At 40.0% G+C, this 21952-nt stretch overlaps 1 protein-coding gene across 7 annotated transcripts in view; it reads right to left on the bottom strand.

The window, feature by feature from the left end:
- Nucleotides 1–21952, bottom strand: part of sh3gl3a (SH3-domain GRB2-like 3a) — a 34547-nt gene that overhangs the window by 4725 nt on the left and 7870 nt on the right. The window contains exons 2-12 of one of the 7 annotated variants that reach the window (XM_053446466.1): nucleotides 15850–16013; nucleotides 15414–15686; nucleotides 7680–7748; nucleotides 7295–7367; nucleotides 6997–7140; nucleotides 6268–6401; nucleotides 4665–4823; nucleotides 3944–4047; nucleotides 1163–1287; nucleotides 970–1029; nucleotides 76–141 (exon numbers count right to left, since the gene is read on the bottom strand). In XM_053446466.1, the coding sequence (XP_053302441.1) occupies nucleotides 76–141; nucleotides 970–1029; nucleotides 1163–1287; nucleotides 3944–4047; nucleotides 4665–4823; nucleotides 6268–6401; nucleotides 6997–7140; nucleotides 7295–7367; nucleotides 7680–7688 (874 nt within the window). In that variant the 5' untranslated portion in view covers nucleotides 7689–7748; nucleotides 15414–15686; nucleotides 15850–16013. The remainder of the gene's footprint in view (nucleotides 1–75; nucleotides 142–969; nucleotides 1030–1162; nucleotides 1288–3943; nucleotides 4048–4664; nucleotides 4824–6267; nucleotides 6402–6996; nucleotides 7141–7294; nucleotides 7368–7679; nucleotides 7749–15413; nucleotides 15687–15849; nucleotides 16014–21952) is intronic. The other 6 variants (XM_053446384.1, XM_053446545.1, XM_053446149.1 and 3 more) reach the window with 6 other exon arrangements.

Here is a 21952-nt window from a genome sequence, read left to right as displayed (position 1 = left end):
GGGTAACTTTCTGCTTATTCATGTTACTAACCGATACACATGTGTGTCAGTGCTGAGTCAGGGTGTGTTACTCACGCTGCAGGTTGCCATTGGTAGTGGGGCTCTCAGGCCATGACAGTACTACAGTGGTTATATGATCAACTGGGTGAGATGAAAAGACAAATGGAGATGGTGTTGAGCATGTGACAATACGAAACAAAGTACAAACTCAGGGCTGGATGAAGAAATCGTCTCTTATAATCTGTAGTGCAGTTGTTCCTTCTGACTTTTACCAGTGGAGGGCAGCAACATTTTATAAATACTGCCATGAGATAGGAGACAATGAGCCCATCGATGTTTTTCCAAGACAAAGAAAAATAATCTTGTGGTGTCTGAAGACCAATGTTGACAGGGCTTTTGACAGGGCCCAAACCCTTTCAAATTGTTTAATTGAGGATCTCAGACTTAATACATTTAGTGTCCGTTTTTAAACCATCCATCAAAATGTACTTTTTCCAAATGATGTTTACTTAGCTGTAGTTCTTATTTATATTTCTTTTACCCTTTTCTTTTGCCATTACTTTAAAAGTATGTATTATTTTATCTGCTGTCATTGATTTAGATATTGTAATATATCAATTGCTGTCTTTGATGACATGTTTTGTATTCTCGTTTTTTTTTTTACTTGTCCTCTATATAAAGCCCTTTGTATCTGTTGCTTTATAAAGTTTGTCAGGAACTGGTGTGAGTGGAGCAGACAAGATGTTATTTGTCAGTTTGCAAAGATGAAAATATTGTTTAGTGTACGTTTTTATGTACATTTAGTGAGTGAAGAAAAACACAGCTAATGCATGTGTTGTTGATTTGATATATGATCCAGCCACTTTAAATCTGGATATAAGTATTATCAATGCCAGTTGGAGGGAAGCACATGATGTAGAATAAGAGCCCAGAGGTTAAAGCCCTGGAAATTAATGAGAGGGATCACACCTGAACACTGTCTAAAAGTACACCTACTTTTCCCATTAACTGTTTGGTTGATCTGGATATCTGAAAGGGACAACAGAAAAAAAGTCCACAAAAGTCCACACAAAGTACACAATGGGGATAGTGATGAAATTTACAGTTACAGAAAGGAAAAGAAAACACAAATAAAACAGAGACAGATATGTGGCAGCTGTACCGGTGGATTTAAGTGAGGAGCTGTATGCCAGGCCGTTGTGCTGACTGTTGTCCAGAGTGTTTGTGTTGCTCCTTATCGCATTTGGCTTGAATTCTCTCTTGGGACGGCAGTTGGCTGTTGATATCCTATGGGGAGATGATAGCAGAGTGAAAGAAATAAAGAGCTTCAGGCAAAACAAAGACAATGAAGAGATGCTTTCCTGATTCACAGGATTATGTTTTTCTTTTAGGAGGCTCCAGAATTTTCAGAGGTTCTTGAATGAGCTCAGAAGAACTCAAAGATCATCTGGACCTTTCTAATGTAGGGGTGTGAAATCTGATGTTTTTAAATTGTGATCTATCTTTTTCTATTTTATAAGCCCATTGTAAGATCATGATTTTTCAGCACAGAGCATTATACAACATGGATCCATGATGAATGATCGCTTGCTAGTGGGCTGTGCTGATTGACCAATGATATCTATCATAGGGTCTCTTTCATGTGAAATGTATTTTAAAATAAATTCAGCGTAAGTGAGAAACATATTGAACCACCATAACATTAATGTAGGGACATAAGAAAGCGAAAACAATAAAAAATATGATTTTCTGCCCTTTGGTTTGTAATTTTTTTTTTATGGGAAAATAAACGACACGTGAAGTTTAAAATGTTTTGCAAGAGGTATTAGGATATTGAATGTTTGGTCAACTGGTTGTAATGAGCAGAGCCAAAAAGCCAATCGTGGGGCGGTGTGGCCTAGGTGGTAGAGTGGTGGTTCTTCAACAAGAAGGTTGCCGGTTCAAATCCCACTATTCCCCATCTGCATGCCGAAGTGTCCTTGGCAAGATACTGAACCCCTAAATGGCCCCTCATAAATGTTGAGTGTAATAATTGTAAGTCGCTTTGGACAAAAGCGTCAGCCAAATGACATGTAATGTAATGTGTGGCTCTGTACAACCACATCGTGGATCGTGATGATGGATCGTAGACAGTGATCCCCTCAATTCGGTTGAGTTCTCAGTTACATGTGGCATCTATTGCACTTCTGTCCATCCTGGGAGAGGGATCTCTCACTTTTTTAGTATTTCCTTACTCTTATTGAGGGTTAAGGGCAGAGGATGTTAAAAGCCATATGAGACAAATTGTAATATGTGAATAAGGGCTATTCAAATACAATTTGATTGATTGATTTATTGAAAACAACTCCAAGTTATGACCATAAACATAACATATTAAAATCAATAACTAAAATGTTCAGTCCCACAAAGTGTCAAAGAATCAATAAATAAAATCAATGCAACATGTAAGTGTCAGCATTTAACACTGATTATAATTTTGTTCCAACAAATTACTTGGCAGCTTGCTAATAAATCACAGACTGAAGCTCTGTCTCTCCATGACAGAGCAGTCCACCCATACTTTCATCATGAGCAGTCATGTTGACGACTGTCATCAGACTTTTTACTCTCTCCCACATGAACTTTGCCAAAGGGGTTTACTGACAGACTGGGATATGAGAGCAGGGCCTGATCTGATTCTAAGTCCTGAAGAACAGTTTCAGTACTTGAGAACATAATCAGACATTTTGATAAACTACTGTTGGGTTACTGACGTCTAAGTACAGTATGTCAATGTGAGTTGCCTTAAACAAAAGATGAAATGAAAGGATTATTTGCAACATACCACATATATTTGAATAGCTTTTTCTGGGCAGCAGATGGGTTTTCCCATGAAAGGACACAGTGAGAGTTAATGTTGAAGCTCTACATCTGAACCTGATTAACAAAGTGACAGGAATCTGGTCTGTTCCAAATAAGGGTAATCTGAATTCATACATCGAGTTGAAATGACTTATTTTAGTCCATTAGTTGTCATCCGTTTCAATAAACATAAATGTGCCATTAGAAAGAGAGCACTGCTTCTGAAGGAAGCTGATCAGAATGGACAAATCTTGAGCCGTGTATGGAGTCTCTTCACTTCAGCGGCAGCCAAACTGGTTACTAAGCAGTAAAAAGGAAAACTGAAAGTCACTTTTTTCACAGCAGTGAACGAATATACTGTCATGATACTTTTTGAATATTCTGCCTCCTCTTCGTCATTACAAGCAGGTCCTCTGAATGGGACACAGATAAACACCTCCCACTAACATTATATGGACTATCCAGTGATGTATCGAAAACCACCATAACACTCTTGAGTTGATATAAGAGAAGATACTGAACTATATGATGACTGAAACTACAGCTAAATGTGAATTTCTTTTGCAAAATGTTTAGGTGTACATGTAGCAGACTTAAGCAAATTGTATGCTTGGTTTTGATTGAATTTAAATGGCAGCAGTATACATAAAATATTAAAGAGACTTTGAGTGAACAATGTGCAAAGAAATATGTGTAACCATATGTGAAAATAAAAAGAATAAACAAAAAGGTTTTTGATGAAAAAAAAAGCTCATTTGGGTTGGCAGCAATACCCAGCACTGGTCATAGCTGCTCTCAGGTCAGTCCCACACATTGATACAAAAAAACAACAGCAGTCAGTGTGGGTCCTTTATATTTGTAAAATGGTGAGTGGTATCTTGTGAGATGGTGCCATAAACCTTGTAACACATTCATTTGAGGTTATTGGCTGTAGCAGTGCTGCCCACACACCTGCTGTCACCATTGGCATTCATGTCTCAACCATTCTGAGTGAAATAAACTTTTTGCAAAGCAGCAGCTGAGTTTGATGGCAGTTTTGTCACAGAGTCAGTACTGACAACACAGTTAAGTTTGTCTTTATAACAGCACACCACCCCCTTACCGCTTCTGCAGCTTTCCACTCAGCTCCTCCAGGATTTCACATGACTTCCGGTGGTACGCTAAGGCCGACTCGATCAGTGCTGACAGCTGGCTCACCTGCTCCACCTGAGCACAGCCAAAACACACACATTAACTTCAACATCCATTCAAATCACATCTGTGACCGTCTGTTCACATTTTCTACATTTCTACTTCTGATAATATACACCATAATTGTTAAGGGGACAAATCTGACGCAAAATGATAAAGTCCTGATTGCAGCGGAAACATGACCCTATCTGCAGTGACTTTTTTGTAACTGGGAGTAATGTCAGATAATCCGGACCCATATTTATCAAGCTTTTAAAAATCAAGGTGAGCATGAGAAACTCCTCCTATCTGTTCGTCCACTGCTGGAAGCTTCACAGCAGGGCTCTCCTCGCAGTTTTAAACATTTACAATAAAAAGAAAGGAAAACAAAAGAAAAGGACATATCATGTGTTGGTTTTGTTTAAATGCAAATACAAAAATGCATAGTTATTCCGTTTTTTATGAAAAAATATGATACCATTTCTAATAATCAGCATGGCTTAAACAATCAATGTATTCATATATTAAATCTTCCCATTGAAGAGTTTTATTTTAAATCTGCCTGCTATTGTGCCGGATGTTGAAACCCTCTCATGTTTGTCAAGTCTCTTGTATTAGCTTTTGGTCCAATCTTCACGTAGTGGTCCTCTTACATCATTCTCCAGGAAGTTGAACATGCTCCTCTCAGCCAGCTCTTTGCTCTCATCAAACTTCTCCATAGCCTGGCGGACCTCCTCATCAGGGATTTTCCCCCGACGCTTCTTCTTATAGTCAAAGTCTAACCGGCGGCCCTCCAGCTTCTTCAGGTGGTGCTGCGGACACAAACAACAACTATAAATGATGATCTCTACACACTAACTGACATGTACCTACAGACTGACAACAAGTCCCACATCCTGCACACGCAGAGAGTGCTGTATTGTCGCATTTGTTTTGAAGTGTATACTTTTTGAAACCTAATGTCATATTTTCTTACTTCTTTTTGCCTCAATGTGATATTGTATAAAACATTGTATGCATTTCATCACACAGCATGCAGTTTCCTATTAATAGTGTCCACAATGCACCAAAGGTCGGTTATTTTAAGGCTTGAGGTTTATGACTGATGAGCTGAAAACAGGAGCACAGTGTGAACACCTGACTTCTTTGGCTCAGTTCAGACAAATTGTGCTGTGAAAGCTATAGTCCACACAGTGCTGCAGTTCAAACAATCACACACAGACTCTTGATCCAGACATTTCTACGTGGACTGTGCTGTTGTTTGTCTTTCGTGAAAGCAGAAGCATTTTAAGACAGCAGATTTTAGCAGCAACTACTATTATCTGTTAACTATTATAACTATTCTATATCCATTTCTATTCACTAACAACTACTGCTATTATCATTTATTGATTAAATAATTATCTTAAGAATGTATATGTATGTAATAATGAAACATTATTTGGTAACAAGTAAGTTCTGGTACATTGAATCAATAATTCAATAATGTAAGGTGCCAACTTTACTATGTGGTGCTGTGAGATAACGTGTGTAGGGATTTGACGCTGTAAAAATAAAAGTGAATTGAATTGAATGCGCTGATAATTCAGCTGAAGCTGATTGGTTATGGTCCAGTTTGTTGGATATTGCCATTAGCAAAAAGTTACATATTAATGCAGTCAAAGTGAGCTGTCAACTAGATTTTATTGCAAAACAAACAAAAGCTATACCCATGTTACTATCAATTAAAATTACTCCAGTGAGTTCAACACAGTTTGACAGATACCAGGGAGAACAAGTTGGATAGGTGGATGATCCTTAGTAATGCAGGTAAGAAATATAGTTGATGTATTAGAAAATAGAAACGTAGTTAAAGCAAGGTCCTTATAGACCAAACTATCCAGCTGTTTATGAAGCGACTAAAAATAAATCTAATCGCAGTTGGTTGATGATATTTCTGTGCTTTTACTTAAGTGAGGTTTAGAATGCAGTTTATGGTATGGGGAAACACACTGTATGCACTCTACATGACATGACAGTGTCATTAAGGCGCTAAATGTTGACACTGATCTAATGGCAGATTTCAAACAGCATTGCAAATGTGCTGCAGTAATCTCTGCCAACCTAAAGTGTTGTCAAACTTCTCCTGTGTTGCAAACACTGGCAGCATTATTAGAACGTTAAGGTAACGTTTTGAACTTTGGACGAAAATCAATAACCTGCCACATGTTATTCAAAAATGTCACCTCATTTCATTTAATTTATATTAAAATGTACCGTGATCTCTTTGAGGTCCTTGTCCTGTAGATTCTGCAAGGGGTCAATAAAGTTTTGTTTGACGTTTATGTCCAGGGAGTCCTTCACATCTGCCATCTGTCTCATGGCCTCACCTATGTCCAGCAGCGCACAGCCTACAGGACAGAAAGACAAACCACAACGTTTCTGATAGCCTGTATTTTTTGTAGCAGGAAAATGTAACACACAAATCATGTCTCAAATCAACCGAAACAATTGAAAGTGGAATTAATGAATAGTGAATGACACCAGAATGTAACAGAGCAGCAGATTGGTGAGCAGGACATGTGTTGTGGAAATGCAGTAAAAACACATATATATATAAACTATAAACAAAAGGTCAGAGTTTGTATCAAAAACAATATGGAAAATATTAGTTTATGTAAAACTAAGTTGAATATTACATTACATTACATTTCATTTAGCTGACGCTTTTATCCAAAGCTACTTACAACCCTTTCAACCCTGAGGGTGCAAACCCAGAACAACAAGAATCAAGAAAGTACAATTTCTTCCAAAATAAAGCAAAACTACAAAGTGCTATAAGTAAGTGCCATTTAAGTGCTACTAAATTGTTAGTTTTTTTTTTTTTTTATTGAATATGACTTATACATGATACTGTTGATGATCATTGTAACAAGCCTTGTTAGTTATAGGAAGACCAGTTTATAAATAGTTATATGAGAAGTTCTGAAACATAAGAATCGGTACCAAAGACGGAGTCCTCTCCCAGTTCATGACCATAGCGCAGCATGCAGTCTCCCAGCAGGCCTTCAGTCTGAGGGTAGCCGGTGGTCTTCACCTGCCCTCGGATCTTAGACACTGTTGTCAGCATGTTGAGTTTGGCTCGAGAAGCTATAGAGAAAAAAAGATGAATATTCCACATGCCATTATTGGGTTTCTTTTTCAAACATTTTTTGTAATAGAGTAGTTAAAAAAAAGAAGAAAATTATGTATTTAACAAAATAATACACAATATGGTTCATGATTGTCTTTTCTTTTCTTTAACCTGGGTTAGGCTGGAGGTACTCTGTTGTTTTGGACAAGATGTCAAACACTGACTTGTTGGTCACCTCAATTTTCTATAGAGATGAAGACAATAAAAATAATTAATATATGTAAATATTGCAGATATTTTTGTCATTTTGAAAGATATTTAGAATATTACATTAATTCAAATCTTCAAATACGTATATATGTTTGTCCGGTGTTTATTTGTGTGTCTGTATCATTTATGTGAGAGCAGAGTAACAAAGCAACAAAGCGGCAAACATTGCAAAACTCCATTTCCATCACTTCTATCTACTTCCATCAGTTAGTTCTGCAGTTACATGTTTTCAACACAGGATGTCACTACCAAATGCAAAACAACACATCCGTCACAGAAAACTCACCCTTTCCATCTCAATGAAGTCATCATCCAGTTTAGTCCCCTCTGCCCCACTGATCTTCTCACTTAGTAGCTGCGAAGAGAGAGCACCAAGAGAATGGTTGAATTGAATAAATATTAATGATTAAAATGAACCCGAGACTGTGAGATGTTCAAATGTCTTGACACTGTCCTTTTTGACCATGACATATGGTCGATATATTGAGAAGAGTACGAGAGTAAGCCTCTAGATTCTGATGCAGTGTCAATCGTTTTCCTAACTTTTGGATAACAACATAAAATAAAATCTCTCTCTGAACCATGCCTTCAAAGAGTAATGCAGAGGTGGCACAGGTTCATGTTCTATTCTAGAAACCAAAGGATTATACTAACCACTATATGCAACCCCCACCCCACAAACACACAATTTAGCAGGGTGATAAAACATACTCCAACAGGATTTTGTTAAAACAACTAAGTTAATCTAAGATACAACCTCACTCCTGTGTACAGGTAAGCAGATACGTCTGCATGTAGTGAATGTTGGGCATGGAAACATGTTCTGGTGATTCAATCCAACCGTTCACAAGTGAGCAATACGCTATCTGAAAGTGAAGCTGAATCCAGCATCCATCAGTTTCTAAATAAATAAATCCAGATGAGTGAGAGAGTTTGGTACTGGTAATTCAGGTCTAGTTGTTAAGGTTAATGTTTGTTGTGGTTAAAGAACTGGTAATATACCACAGTCAACAATTGTTCCATAACAGCATTAACTGTAGTGAGTTGCAGAGTTTTCAAATGTGTGTCACATAGAGTAATGGGACCACTGGGAGAGACCATTCCCTGGCAGTTCTAAGGAGGATTAAAATTCTGTGTGCACAAATACTTTACTAATACTTGGAGATTTGGGGCAGTTGGCCAGTTAGGAAGAAAACTGATTTGCAGTCAGTCACTGATAAACAATTCATGAAATTGACCATGTAACTATCATGGATGCAAGGAAAAACTAATAGAACCACAAGGCAGTTATGCTACTCAGTCATGCAGAATGATGGCTATGCTTTAAGGAGCAGTTTAGTAAACTAGCAGATTAAAAATAGAGTGATGAAGTGATGATGGGGGTTTCACCACAGACTCAGTCCGACTAAAGGTCCAATTAGTAGCTCCCCGAACAGCACAACATTTACAGGAAGCTACAAAGTGGGAGAACCTCAAAATCAATCCAGAATAAAAGACAGTTGAGCAATCACGGGTAGTGCTGAGTGGAAGAGTCAGATGGGACATTAGGCGCCATATCTGTAAAACTGGGATTAATAGAACTGAATTGGAGGGTCTTTAAATTAGCAGCCAGCGTAAAAACAAAGATTCTAAAGTCAAAGTACAACTTAAACGACAACAACTTCAATCTGAGTAGGACTTGTGTAGTCTGCCCCAGAGCAGCTCACCTTTAAGTTATCCCAAAATCAAATCAGACAAAAACATTCTATGCTGGAATCTGAGTGGGATGGCTATAATTTAGATTGTATTGTATCAGGTTAGTATTCCAGCATTTCCTCCAGGATTGTGTATGCGTATAAGTTTGTTTGTTTGACTGCTCACCTCTGTCGCCCTTCAAACGGAAAGTGTCAGTCACATGTATTTAGTAATTAGGATAGGATCATGGATCTGAATTGTTGTGTCCTGGCTCTGCATGTCTCATGTTGTGTGTAGCAGGTGAACTGAGTACCCACAGACTTTTTTCACTGTGTTAAAATGTGTCCCCCATTAACTCTTGAGCAAATCAAACAAACAGATAGTAATTCCTCCAAGTATTGTAGCGGTCCTACTAACTTATGACAACCTGACAGCATCAGGGGTAATAATGAATGTGGTGGAAACCCTGTATTTCCAAATTCGACATACTGCCTTGTTGACATTTATGATGTCTCCTGTCTCATCCAGCTTAAACCATTATGGTTTCAATTCATCTCATCTCTGCTTTCGTTTCTATTTCTCCTCGTGTGAGTCAGTGTGGGCCGGGCCGGATCGAGGCATTTGTGTCAGTGTAAACTCTTCCTCGCTCTCAGACACAGAAGAATGGAGAGACGGAGCACAACTACCAACTCTCTGTTGCTGACATTCTTTTATAAATAAAAAGCAACACAATGTGCAATGTATCAAGGTCAGCCAAATTATTGACTTAAAGGGGACATATTATGAAAATTCCACTTTTGTAGTGCTTCTACACGATAATTTGGGTATCTGGCATGTCTACTGTCCCAAAAACTCAGGAAAAAAACGACTCCCGCGATATGTTGTGGTTCCTCTATGTCAGAAACGATACACTAGAGTGCATCGAATGAGATTACGACCAAAATAAACGTCATAGTCACACCATGCCCATGTAGGGAGTCACGCTACATAGCCTTGGACGAGCGAGCTAATGCTAGCCGGGCTCCACCGGCCCGGTTAGCTCGCGAGCTAACGCTAGCCGGGGGGCCTAGACTAGTGGAGCCCGGCTCCCCGGCTAGCGTTAGTTCGCAAGCTAACCGGGCCGGCTAGCCCGGCTGGCTTTAGCTCGCTGCTGCTACCCGTCATACATTTTAGTGGCCGCATAAAAAAGGGACACCTCTAAACGTTGACTCAACAGTGTGGAAGGAAGCTGCTGCTGCGCCAGCTCAAGCTCCCACTGCTCCCACTGCGGGGCTGCGCTGGGGAGCTGGGGCTCTCGCAGCCAGGCTCACCGGGGGTGAGGGTGGTGGGGCACTCAAAACAGGTCAATCTGAGGAGGGCTGTTTTAGACAGGGTAAAGAGGGTGCTGTTTTAAATGATCCTTGTGGTATTTTGACCCAAACAAGTTTACAGACATTTCATTAAGACCCCAAGGAGCCATATCAACTGTGGTAAAATGGGCATAATATGTCCCCTTTAATGTTTATACATTGTACGATAAGTTGATATAGTAATAGGCCCAATCATGAGATACAATCTATGCTGCAGTCATAAGGGGTGGCCAAGGCTCAGTTCAGCTACCCTAGAAATCCAAACAGAGAACCCTACTGCCTCCATTCTAGTACAAGTGTTGTGTATACGGTATGAAGTGTACAGTGCATAGTAGTAATGCCAGGTGTAGGAGAGTTATAGGGACCAAGTGGGTCAGAGCCTTGATAAAATTAGCAAGCTAAGGGTGTAGAAATCAGACAGCCCAATCGGCTGCCAGACTCTTTCTAGGACAGTGGGTAGGGGGAGACAGTGTGCCGAGTGGAATGAACAGGAAGGTACCACTGTACACCTTTACACGTATGCTGCAAGACCTCTCATTTCACTGAGTCAGATCAGGGGATTGATCTCTATGCGTTAAGCACAGTAATGCTGTTGGTTGCCCCATGTTGCTTTGAAAAATTTCACTTTTACTATCTGGCAAATACACTGCCAGCTTAAACAAGGTATGTCACACCGAAAACACACCCATGACTATACAAGACTAATTACCACACTTCTGAATCATGTTAGATTGTTCAAATGGAGCTCTATGTTTTCCTTTCCATCCGTTCATCACCATGTCCTAAAATGGACCTATGAAAGAAGACAGAGGATTTAAAAGCACAGAGTGTAATTTAAGTTTACTTTACTGTATATATACTACCAAACTGGAATCATCTCAACATCCAAGAATTTGCAGATGCTTTGCAAAAATTACATATTAAAGTAGATTTTTTTGTTTTTGTCAAATTTATTGTTCTGCCACTGTGTAGATTTCTAGATGAAAATTAAACCATGATTCACATTACTATGTACTGTGGAGTAAGAATGGTTGCCTGCTGTTGCATTGAAAGGAGAAAGGGGGAAGCAGCAGTGCTCACTGTGACAATGATATGTGCGTTGGTACATGCTGCAGCAGCAGGTGACAGCTGGGGCAAATAAATGTGCCGTTGGCCCCACTTTTAATCCAGTGATGTCATCTTATCTACACATTAGAGCTGCAATTATCCTGAGCAGCGAATTGAGAGTGAATACAGGGCTCAATAAACTTTGCAAGTATCATTGTAAGTAAAACCATTCCGATCAACAGGGTCTTTGGTATGAAGACTCAGTGCTAACTGTCCTGATCTTTTAAGTCAGATCAAAGAAGCCACAAGCATGGTGCATTCATTCATTGTTTGTGTGACTCCGGTGATAGATCTATGTTTCCTCTCCCTGCACTCTGAACACATGTCTCAGGTCCAACCCGAACCCAGGGTCTGGGGGAGCGGAAGGGATGTTTGCTCCTTCCTTCGGAGAGAACACACAAACACCCATAGAAGAACAATATCTTTGTCTATTTGCTAACAAGGCTAAGTCTAAACAAACAAAATAAGTACCCAGCAGCCAGACCAAGGCTGTTGTTACTTTGTATGTTAAAGGCTAATTTCCATTTATTAAACTCAGTTATTATTCTCAAAGGTTTGGCCATAATTTCAAATTATCATTATTATTAACAGCAACTGTCATAGGTTCAGAGCTATATCTTGCAATTGCAGGTCTGTCAATCTTAAGATTTCTCAAACTAGTGTTAGGAACCGTACTAACTACTCTGAGTATTGATGATGGTCCCTCTTGCAGCCTTTCCAAATTATAAAAACTGAGGAAATAATTTCTTACACAACAGTGATTTTAAGCTTGCTGCACAGGGATGACTGCCCTGCAATGCACCTTGATGAGATTGACACCTTTAAAGACTGGTTTGAGAGTCATTATCAAAAAGAAGGAGATGATACTTGACCCCAGGGATGTGAGAGTCCATCAGTTATAAACTTATTGAGGGGGTGAGCCCTTTTAAATATCTGGGCAAACAGCGGGACTGTGATCTTAAATCGAAATAGAAAGGGCCCATGGAGACCTTCTGGGTTGAGAGCTAGCTCAAAGGCTGCATTTCCTACGCAGACTTAGACTGTTCGGTGTGACCACGGCATCATGTCAATACTTTACGCTGCTGTGTTAGAAAGTATAATTAGATACAGAATGCTAGCACGGTTCGGAACTCTAACAGTCCAGCAAAAAATCCCAAAACGAGAACAAAGTAAAACCGGCTATGAAGGTGATGGGCAAAAAGACCATCTACAAAGATTGTTACGTTTACTTTCAGGCAGACGTTACAGAGCCAATAAGTGTAAGACCAACCACCTCAAGCTCCCATTCATCCCAACGTCTATCTGACTACTCAATAAGTAAATATCTTGCTTCAGCCATGCATCTCAATAACCTTTACACTCTGGTTTTTAGGTATTAATGTCATTTTTTGTTATTTCATCTTTTAATTAGTTATTTTTGTTATGGATGTTTTTTGGAAGCTGGTGAAAGGAAAACTCAGGCAGCAGCTGATGTCTTATGCAAAAGATTTTAATGTAAGTAAGTAATTAAGTAAGTTTATTTACATAGCACCTTTCAAGAGCAAATATCTCACAAAGTGCTTTACAGTGTAAAATAAGCATTTACATGCATACAATTAAGAAACACAAGAAGAACACACAATTAAAACTTGATGCATCAAAATGACCAGAAGGCACAACAATAAAGAAATGCTAGTAACATGAGCAATTGTCGCCCCCAAGTCTGAAGATGTCTCCGACGGCATCTCCATACAGTATATCTCCCTATAGTTGCGTCAGTCATTCTAACTGCTGTTACTCTCTATGTTACATGTAGGTGTTCACATCCTAGTGGATAGTTAAGCTGGTGTCTGTCTGTCTGGAGCATCTGAGTTAGATATGAAAGTTCATGAGCCTAGACACTACAATTTACTGTTGGTTGGCCCTTTATCTTTAGCCTAACCCTGGGTACTGATGGAGAGAAGAGAGTATCTGTGGAATTAGACAGACACTATTCTCCTGTACAGTGTAATTTCTTGAGAGGTCGGAATCGGCTCGTGAGGCGTGGGTGCACAAAGGAAGATGACAAGTGGTGGTTTCTAACTCAAATAATGTATTCAGGTTTTTCAGCAAAAGGTTAACTAAATTCCAGCAGACAGCAGCTAAACAAAACAAACACAGGTGTTTTCAGTTGAACCTCTCTCTCTCTCTCCAGGGCATCAGAGCGATCTCTTACAGCTGGGCAGCAGCCTTGGCCCTGGTTATCCTCCTGACTATGGGAAATGGAGTCACTTAACTGGATGCCATGAAGGGTTGTGGTCTCTGCCGAACTGTATCTCCCCTCAATGACACTCCCGCTCATGACATCACAACAGATTTAATATAATATTACATTATATACATCATTTATAGTGACATATACAGTAATGTTTGAGGATGGCAAAATATATTTTTAGTGTTTTATCATTTTAAGTGTTTTTGGGTCAGGTGTAATATTCAACCCACTTTTAGTCTGCATTATTATTCTGGGTCTTACAGGATATGTCCTTGTGTACTGTTTTTTGTTGTTCGTTGTACAATGCCCTGTACTGCAGCTGCAGACATACTAGGGGCTGGCCAGAGAATCTCCCCAGATTAAATTTGAGGTATTGGTGCCCCTAAGATGATATATCAGTGGTTTGAAGTAAAAAAAACTGCTGCAATGTGTATTTCCATGTTCTCTCTTCTGCCTCTCTCTGGAGCTGCGTCTTGAGCCCCTCCTCTGATTGGTTGACTGTACCTTGATTGACACGTGACCAGGCCTAGCACCTGTCTCATACTGGCGCATTCACTCTGGTTTGGATCACTCCTCAACTTTGCCCAAATTGGCAGGCACCGCACAGCCTTAAAGGTGCTCAGATTGTGATGACATTGATAGGGAGTTGCTGCAGCAACAAAAAAATCTGTCTGCAGTAGGAATGGGACTTTACAGGAGTTTTCATGTTCGACTCTTAATAACGTTATTGAACAATTAATCGATTATTTGCTAAGGCCACCCCATGATTTCCCCCCCACAAATCACCCCCACACGCATTAAGTTCAGACACGCAAGTTTAGTTTTCACAGCGCATTATGCCAATCCGACGGATTTTAACAGGTAGCGATTGCAACGCATCAGTGCCTGGTTACAGAATAGACTTTTGAAAAATGAATAAATAACAATAACATTGGAAAATAATTTTAAAAAGAAATAAACACGGTCTAATGACTTACATCCATCCTTTTAAACGTCAGGCTTCTCGACGCTGGCGGCACTGTAATGTAGCTCTCCGTTGTCAAGGCAGTCCAGCAGTCAGTGGTTAAAGTGACGACAACAGTAGCTAGCTTCCTTTTTAACTCAGCCTTCTTCTCAGCAAACTGTTGCTCCAAACGGTTGGTCAATGTTTTTCTGAATAGAATATGATATCCTGGCTCAATAAAAACCATTAGTATTCGGAAACCCTCGCCGTCAGCCAGACTTAAAGGCAACACGTCTTTGACAATCATATTAACTATGCGTTTGGTAATTTCGTTACCTCGCTTGTCATCACACGTTCTCCTAGCTAGTGTAGCCTGAATGGTTTGCTGCTGGTGCGCTTCGCTGGAATTTACGTTCGGATGTTTATTTCTTAAATAATATATTAGAGGAGATGTTGTACTATGGTAAGTAAATACAGCGTCACAGTAACTGCAGTGGACTTTATCATCTTTTCTTGAGAAATGGTCCCACACTGCACTTCTCCAAGCCCGCTTCATCTTTGCTCATCTGCTGTAGGAAGTCGCGCTCACGCAAGATACCGGAAGATGTTGTTCTCATAATACGCGGGACTAGAACGATTATTCATTAGACTTGGATTTTTATTCGAATGAATTCTTAATGACGAATAATCGATCATCGATTATTCATTACCCACCCTAGTCTGCAGCAATATGGATTGCCATCCATTGCACAGGAGGTGAGAGCTGTTTCCTCCGTGGCAGGAGCGCTCAGGCGTGACACTCGGGCCATTGTAGCTCACACCAGGCAGCTGTCACCAGTGTATCTGGCCCTTGCAAGAGGGATCGAAGATGGGGTATAGGCAGTGGTGAGGTCTCTCAATACAAGCAGTCCCACAACGGAGCAGTCGGGGAATGGAGAGGGAGGAGAGCGCACTGGAGGAGAAGAATGCACTGGAGACAAGCGCAACCTGTGAAAAAGAAAAACCCCAGTTAAAAATGTAAAGTTGGCAAAAAGAAGGAAATAAGAAGACTGAATAAGACTAATGAATGACAACTTAAATTTTCTTTAGGCTTGAAGTACATTTTCTCATAGTTAAAGAGTATTGCATGAAAATAAAAAGAAAGTCATACCTCAACAGCTCATGAGGAATGACTTTGAATTACATTGATGCATGCTTGCAATCCTGAAGCAATGGGTTGTTGCCCAACATGCAGCCAATGGTATTGTGTGATTGCTTCTTGTGGGTGGCTCCAAATCAGCCTTTAGCTCATCCAAAAGCTCCAAAATGGCATTGCTGGATAGGCGATAGGTCTGGATTATTTTTGCTTCTGTCGATCCAAACATGTTAACACAAGCAGAAAAATTCTTCCATGCCTTCTCCTCCTCACGACAATAACTGCAGACATCTGTGCACAATGCTGTGCCGATTAGCATCTACCTTTCAAACATATTAAATATAGACGCAGTCACGATCCCAGCATTTGTTTTCCATCACAACACGTGTGCTAAATGAAAGTATTTGTACTCCTGTGTTATACTAGAAACGCCCGATAAAGCATATTCATTAAGCACACACACCGCGTGTTATTCTTCACACATCCTCAGTGCGCACCGCTAGTAAATCAGCATGCATGTTTTTTGCGGGTGAAATCAAGTTTGCACACGTTTTTACACGTGCAAACCTTTTATTGGATCAGGCCCTAAATCAAAACGGAGATTGTTTTATGAACTTAAGCTTCTAACAAATTAAATAATTAATGGACTGCAAAGATAAGCAGTCTTCTGTTTAGCTTTACTGGTAGGTCTTGTGTAAAATTATTCCGGTCAGGTTATCAGGCATATTTGCCTGTGGACTGTGTAGGTTACAGATTAGAGCTGTCAAAAAGGGATGTTTGATTATGACTTCTTAGTAAAACTGCATTTCATCCATAAGAGAGCAACATGATAATGAATCCTTAATATAGGTAAGTCTCTTCAAAGTTGCAAACAAAAGACCATGCTTGTGAGGATGCGATCAATGAAAGTGACGTTTTGTCATGCAGTGCATTCAGCGGCTCAGGCTCAGATGAGAGCCATATTTGCTGGCAGCAAGATAGTCCAAATGTCATAAAAAAGAAAAAACAAGGTGTGATGCTTTTGAGTGTTCAGTGGTCTGTCAGTCACTGTCAGTTTGTCACAGGTCACAGTCAGGGTGGATAGGAGGGAAAGTGACACTCAATCAAACCACATTGGAGTAAACAGCTGTTTCCCCTCAAAACAATGTGGAATCTCTCTAGGATGTGAATCGGCAGCCAACACATGTATACAGGGACTCTGTTGTTGGGGTTGTCTGTGTTAGCAGAGCCTGTTATTTAACTGAGTATCCCAAAGGTGGTGTACTGAGAAGGAAAGAGGAGGGGACAGATTATCATTGATTCTATAACAATTAAAGAGAAGTAATCCATACAAACCACTTAGAATTTTGTTTGTAATTTTTTTTATTTGACAGATAATTCAGACATTTAGAAGTGAGTTCATCAAAGCTCAAAATTACTGAAATATATTCATAACAATGCATTTTGGAAGGATTTATGACCTTTCATCTGTGTTGATGGAGAGTCTGTTCAGTGGTGAGTGGAATGAGAAATTACAGTCACCCAGTCAATTCCAGCTGATATCATAGAAGTGAATAAGTTCAACAGTATTTTGGTATTAAAGCACAAATATCTTTTGTTAAGGTTCCTCACTTTTTGAGCATTATACATCACCTAAAGCACATTGATATTTCTAATATTGTAAGAGGATGAATTAGTATCACAGCATATCAACCTGAAGTCTCTGTTTGGGTATTTCCCATGGCAGCAGCTGAGTGACAACCTAGGGCTGGTGTTGCTAGGAGACAGACCAGCGATTCCTGTGTTAGCCTACACTACCAACAGGAGGTTATCAAAATATTTATCATACTAACATTGATGTAATAATTTTGATGAGTTATCAAAATTTGCACATTTTAGCAATTGGCCTTTAGTGTTTTAGGCCATTTTTTTCTTGGGTACGGTCAATAAAAGGCTGTACACTTGGCTCAAAAACACACACTTTAGTGTTGTCCAGGTAGCTTTACTGGTTCCCCAATAGTGTGATTGATAATGTCCAGGATTTCCCACATAATTAGATTCCATCTTTGTTCCCGGTGAGAGAGTTTTTAACCTTCCTCAGCAGGCAGAGGCAGGCAGGAAGAACTGCATAACACTGACTCTCCCGGTGAATCTGTCATTGAGGGAGTGCATATGATGGTGGCCTGAACAATCTTTGATTTGTCCAGAATTGAGGTGTGCAGGTCGACCCAAAAATGCAGGAGCAAGTTCAGTAGCAAAACAAAAAGAGTCCCTTTAATAAAAGGCAAATGTTCTTACAAAAACATTCAAAAAATTCACTAACAGAAAAACCCTGGAACCAGACAGATTGCCAAAAGACAACAAGGGGACAGGATCTACAGGAACGCGAGGATTGACAAAAAACTCACAAGCGAAAGATGTGAGGCCAATGACGACGACGACGACGAACTGAAAAAGACTAAGGGAAACACAGAGACTTATATACACAGGGGAAGCATAGAGGATTGACCACAGTTGAAACACATAAGGAACAGGTGCAGGAGATCACAAGGGCGGGAAACAGAACAAAGGCAGGAAATAAAGCTACAGACACACAAGGAGCTACAGGAAACACAGAACTCAGGGGGTAAAACTACTGAACACAAAACTAAACATAAGGAAACACAGGTAATAGTCAATAAAACAAACACAAGCAAAAGGTCCACGATGAAAAGTGTCCAAAACCCCCCCCAAAACGAGTCATCTCAGAGTCCAAAGTCATGAGAGATTGGGCGGTTGTAAGGGTGTTTGTGGAAAAGAGAGACAAGAAAAAAGTAAAAAGCCATATACAATACAGTCTTGACTTCCATCCCCAAAAGGTTTTACTACAATTCACAAAGTACCCCACAAACGACTCCAGTGAAACCAACAGTTGGGTGGTTCCAGCCTCTCAGGTAACCTAAACGACTCCTAATGATCCTACACATTAAATACCTAGGACTCCCAGCAGTCACCTAGAAATGAAGAAGCCTATTGGATGAGAGGTGAAACGTCTTCAAGAAACTCCACCAATTCCAGTTCACCGTTTTTTTTGCACTTGGACATACCTTGACCTAGATGACTGAGACACTGTTAATAGAGCCTTTCATTCAAGATTTACTGTACATAGTTATCTACCCAACTTCACCTGCTTCGCAGCTGTGGCTCAGGACGAAGAGCACGTCAGAAGAGGCAGACTAGAAGACATTGTGTTGTTCGTGTTTCTCGGTCCCAGTCAGGTACGCGTTATGGAAACCACTGCTCTGTTACAGGAAACTGAAGCTGCTGTTGTTGCAGAAAATGTAAATGACTTAAAATAAAAACAGCCCATCAGACAGGATGGCACCACAGTATTGGATTAATCCTGTTCTTCATCATGCTTGGGTTAAACGTGTCATTCCAGGTTATTGCCTCATTAGAGGCCTGTCCTGAGCAGGGACACACCTGTGTATTACGATAATGTCGTTAGATACCAAGTCCTGGCCAGAACTAATGTAATACCTGGTTCTTTCAGTCACGCTGCATGGTATGAATAAAACAAGAAATCAGAATGACAGCTGGTAAACTAGAAGGCAGGATACCACTGCCAGAGGTTGTTTCGGTTAAAATATTAACCATCTCCTGTTTAAATGAGCAACAATGTTTATGATCAATTAATTGTGGTGTACAGGTATCAGACTACAGAATAGTTAAGATTAAACAGACAGCTGCCATGTGTGTTATAAGCTCAATTAAATTTTATTGAAATTATGGATTTACAATTAATTAGCAATAGATGATAATTTGGAGGCATAATAGCACATTGTTTTGTTGCAAGCTACCAATTACAAAATATTAGAGAATGATGAAGCTGATAAGTTAAATTAGTTAGCTCAAAGTTAAGTCACCAACGTCAAAATAGAACTGCAATGCCCATATTCTGTCTCCTGCCTTATTCCTATACCCATTTACCTTCCTAAAGAGCAATGGAAATACTTTTCTATCAGGAACTCTCAGCCAGAAACAAATAAGGTCGGATTTTGCTTCCTCACTCTATTGTCCTATTACTTAAAGGGGACATATTATGAAAATTCCACTTTTGTAGTGCTTCTATATGTTAATTTGGGTATCTGGCATGTCTACCGTCCCAAGAACTCTGGAAAAAAACAACTCTGCCCCAGCCCCCAAGCACTGGGGCACTGGGGCTGTCGCAGGCAGGCTCTGGCCCACCTGACTCTGGTTCAAAACGATATGGTTGCAAGATTGTATCTTTGTCTCCAGTAGCCATATTTCTACAGAGGTAATGGATAGCTAAAAATCTGGGCGCTTCTATCTTGTGAAGGAGGGAGGAGGGGAGTATTGGCATCGCTACACTGGCTTCCAGTTAAATCTAGAATAGAATTTAAAATCCTCCTCCTCACCTTCAAGGCCCTTAATAATATAGCGCCTTTTTACCTTAACGAGCTATTAGTACCTTATCAACCCACTAGAGCACTCCGCTCCCAGAATTCAGGCCTACTTGTCGTCCCTAAAGTCTCTAAAAGTAGAGTAGGAGCCAGAGCTTTTAGCCATCAAGCAACCCTTCTGAGGAATAATCTCTCACTTTCAGTTCGGGAGGCAGACACCATTTGTTCCTTTAAGAGTAGGCTCAAAACCTTCCTTTTTGATAAAGCTTATAGTTAGAGCTAATTGGTGCGGCAGAACGTAACTTGTTCTATTTTCTAAAATAGGAGGCGTTTAGTCTAAAAAGGCATAGAGGTATTGATGGCTGATCTACTGAGTGGGCCACATGGTTTTCATCATACTACCATACAAAACAGTAGCCAGTCAGATTTACCTTGAGCCTCAGTGTAGCCTCAAGTTCGGCCTGTATCATTGTATCATTGATTACAAGGCAAAAAACCCTGATGACGCTAAGACGCAAAGGGAATTTATGACACACGGAGCTTCTCTTTCCAGCTTCTCCTTCCTCTTCTCCATCCATATCCCCCTTCCCCGGAATCCCTTTGCTTTATCACCCGCAGATCCAGGGCCTCTGTGGACGCACCATGGATTAAGATATGTGGATCGTGCATCACAGGTCGCAATGGTGGTTCCAGTATGGTGGATTCTATATCGTGTTGGCTGATCATAGTGGTATTGGCGAATCCTGTGTCGCATTGGCATCAGATACAGGTGGTGGACCAGGAACGCTGCGGCGGCTCATGATGGATCCTAAGCGGCAGTGGACAATGACTGTGGACTAAAGTGGCATCTGATCTGGATGGTGGATCATGATCTTGCTGGCTGCTGACCATAGACTATGATTGCAGCTGGACTGCTTGACATATCATATTGAAGTTATCCTTCAAGATCTTTACCCTCATCAATGCTGCTAACAACTTTAATCTTGATGATGTTTTCCTACACGTGGCATCTATTGCACTTCTGTCCGTCCTGGGAGAGGGATCCCTCACATGTGGCTCTCTCTGAGGTTTCTACGTATTTTTAACCCGTTAAAAGGGTTTTTAGTAGTTTTTCCTTACTCTTGCTGAGGGTTAATGACAGAGGATGTCACACCATGTTAAAGCCCTATGAGACGAATTGTGATTTGTGAATATGGGCTATACAAATAAAATTTGATTGATTGATTGATTGAGGATTGACTCAAAACTGGTCAATCTGAGGAGGGCTGTTTTAGACAGGGTAAAAAGGTGCTGTTTTAAATGATCCTTGTGGTATTTTGACAAAAGTATGTTACAGACATTTCATTAAGACCCCAAGGAACCATATCAACTTGTGGTAAAAATGGCATACGATGAGTCCTTTAATGTATTTAATGCTCGCTGTAAGCTCAACTTATTATTTCTATAAAAAATTCCACAAATGCAATTTCAATGTGACAAAATACAGTAGTAACCATTGTCACAAATATGGACAAATGGCAGAATTGTGCAAGTGTCAACAACAGCAGCAAGACATTTGCTTGAATATGATGTGTTGTAAAATACAAGTGTGAAAAGTATATTAATCTAAGAAAGTAAAGATAATATCCTTGGATAAATACAAAAATATGTATTAATTTAATTTAGTTTTTTCCTCCTAAAAATGGTGAAACTCCCAGAAAACTTAACTCAAAACAATACTAGAGCTTCTGGTATTA

The sequence above is a fragment of the Pleuronectes platessa genome, chromosome 1, assembly GCF_947347685.1.
Source record: "Pleuronectes platessa chromosome 1, fPlePla1.1, whole genome shotgun sequence".
Classification (NCBI taxonomy): Eukaryota; Metazoa; Chordata; class Actinopteri; order Pleuronectiformes; family Pleuronectidae; genus Pleuronectes; species Pleuronectes platessa.
This window is presented reverse-complemented; position numbering and strand designations above follow the sequence as displayed.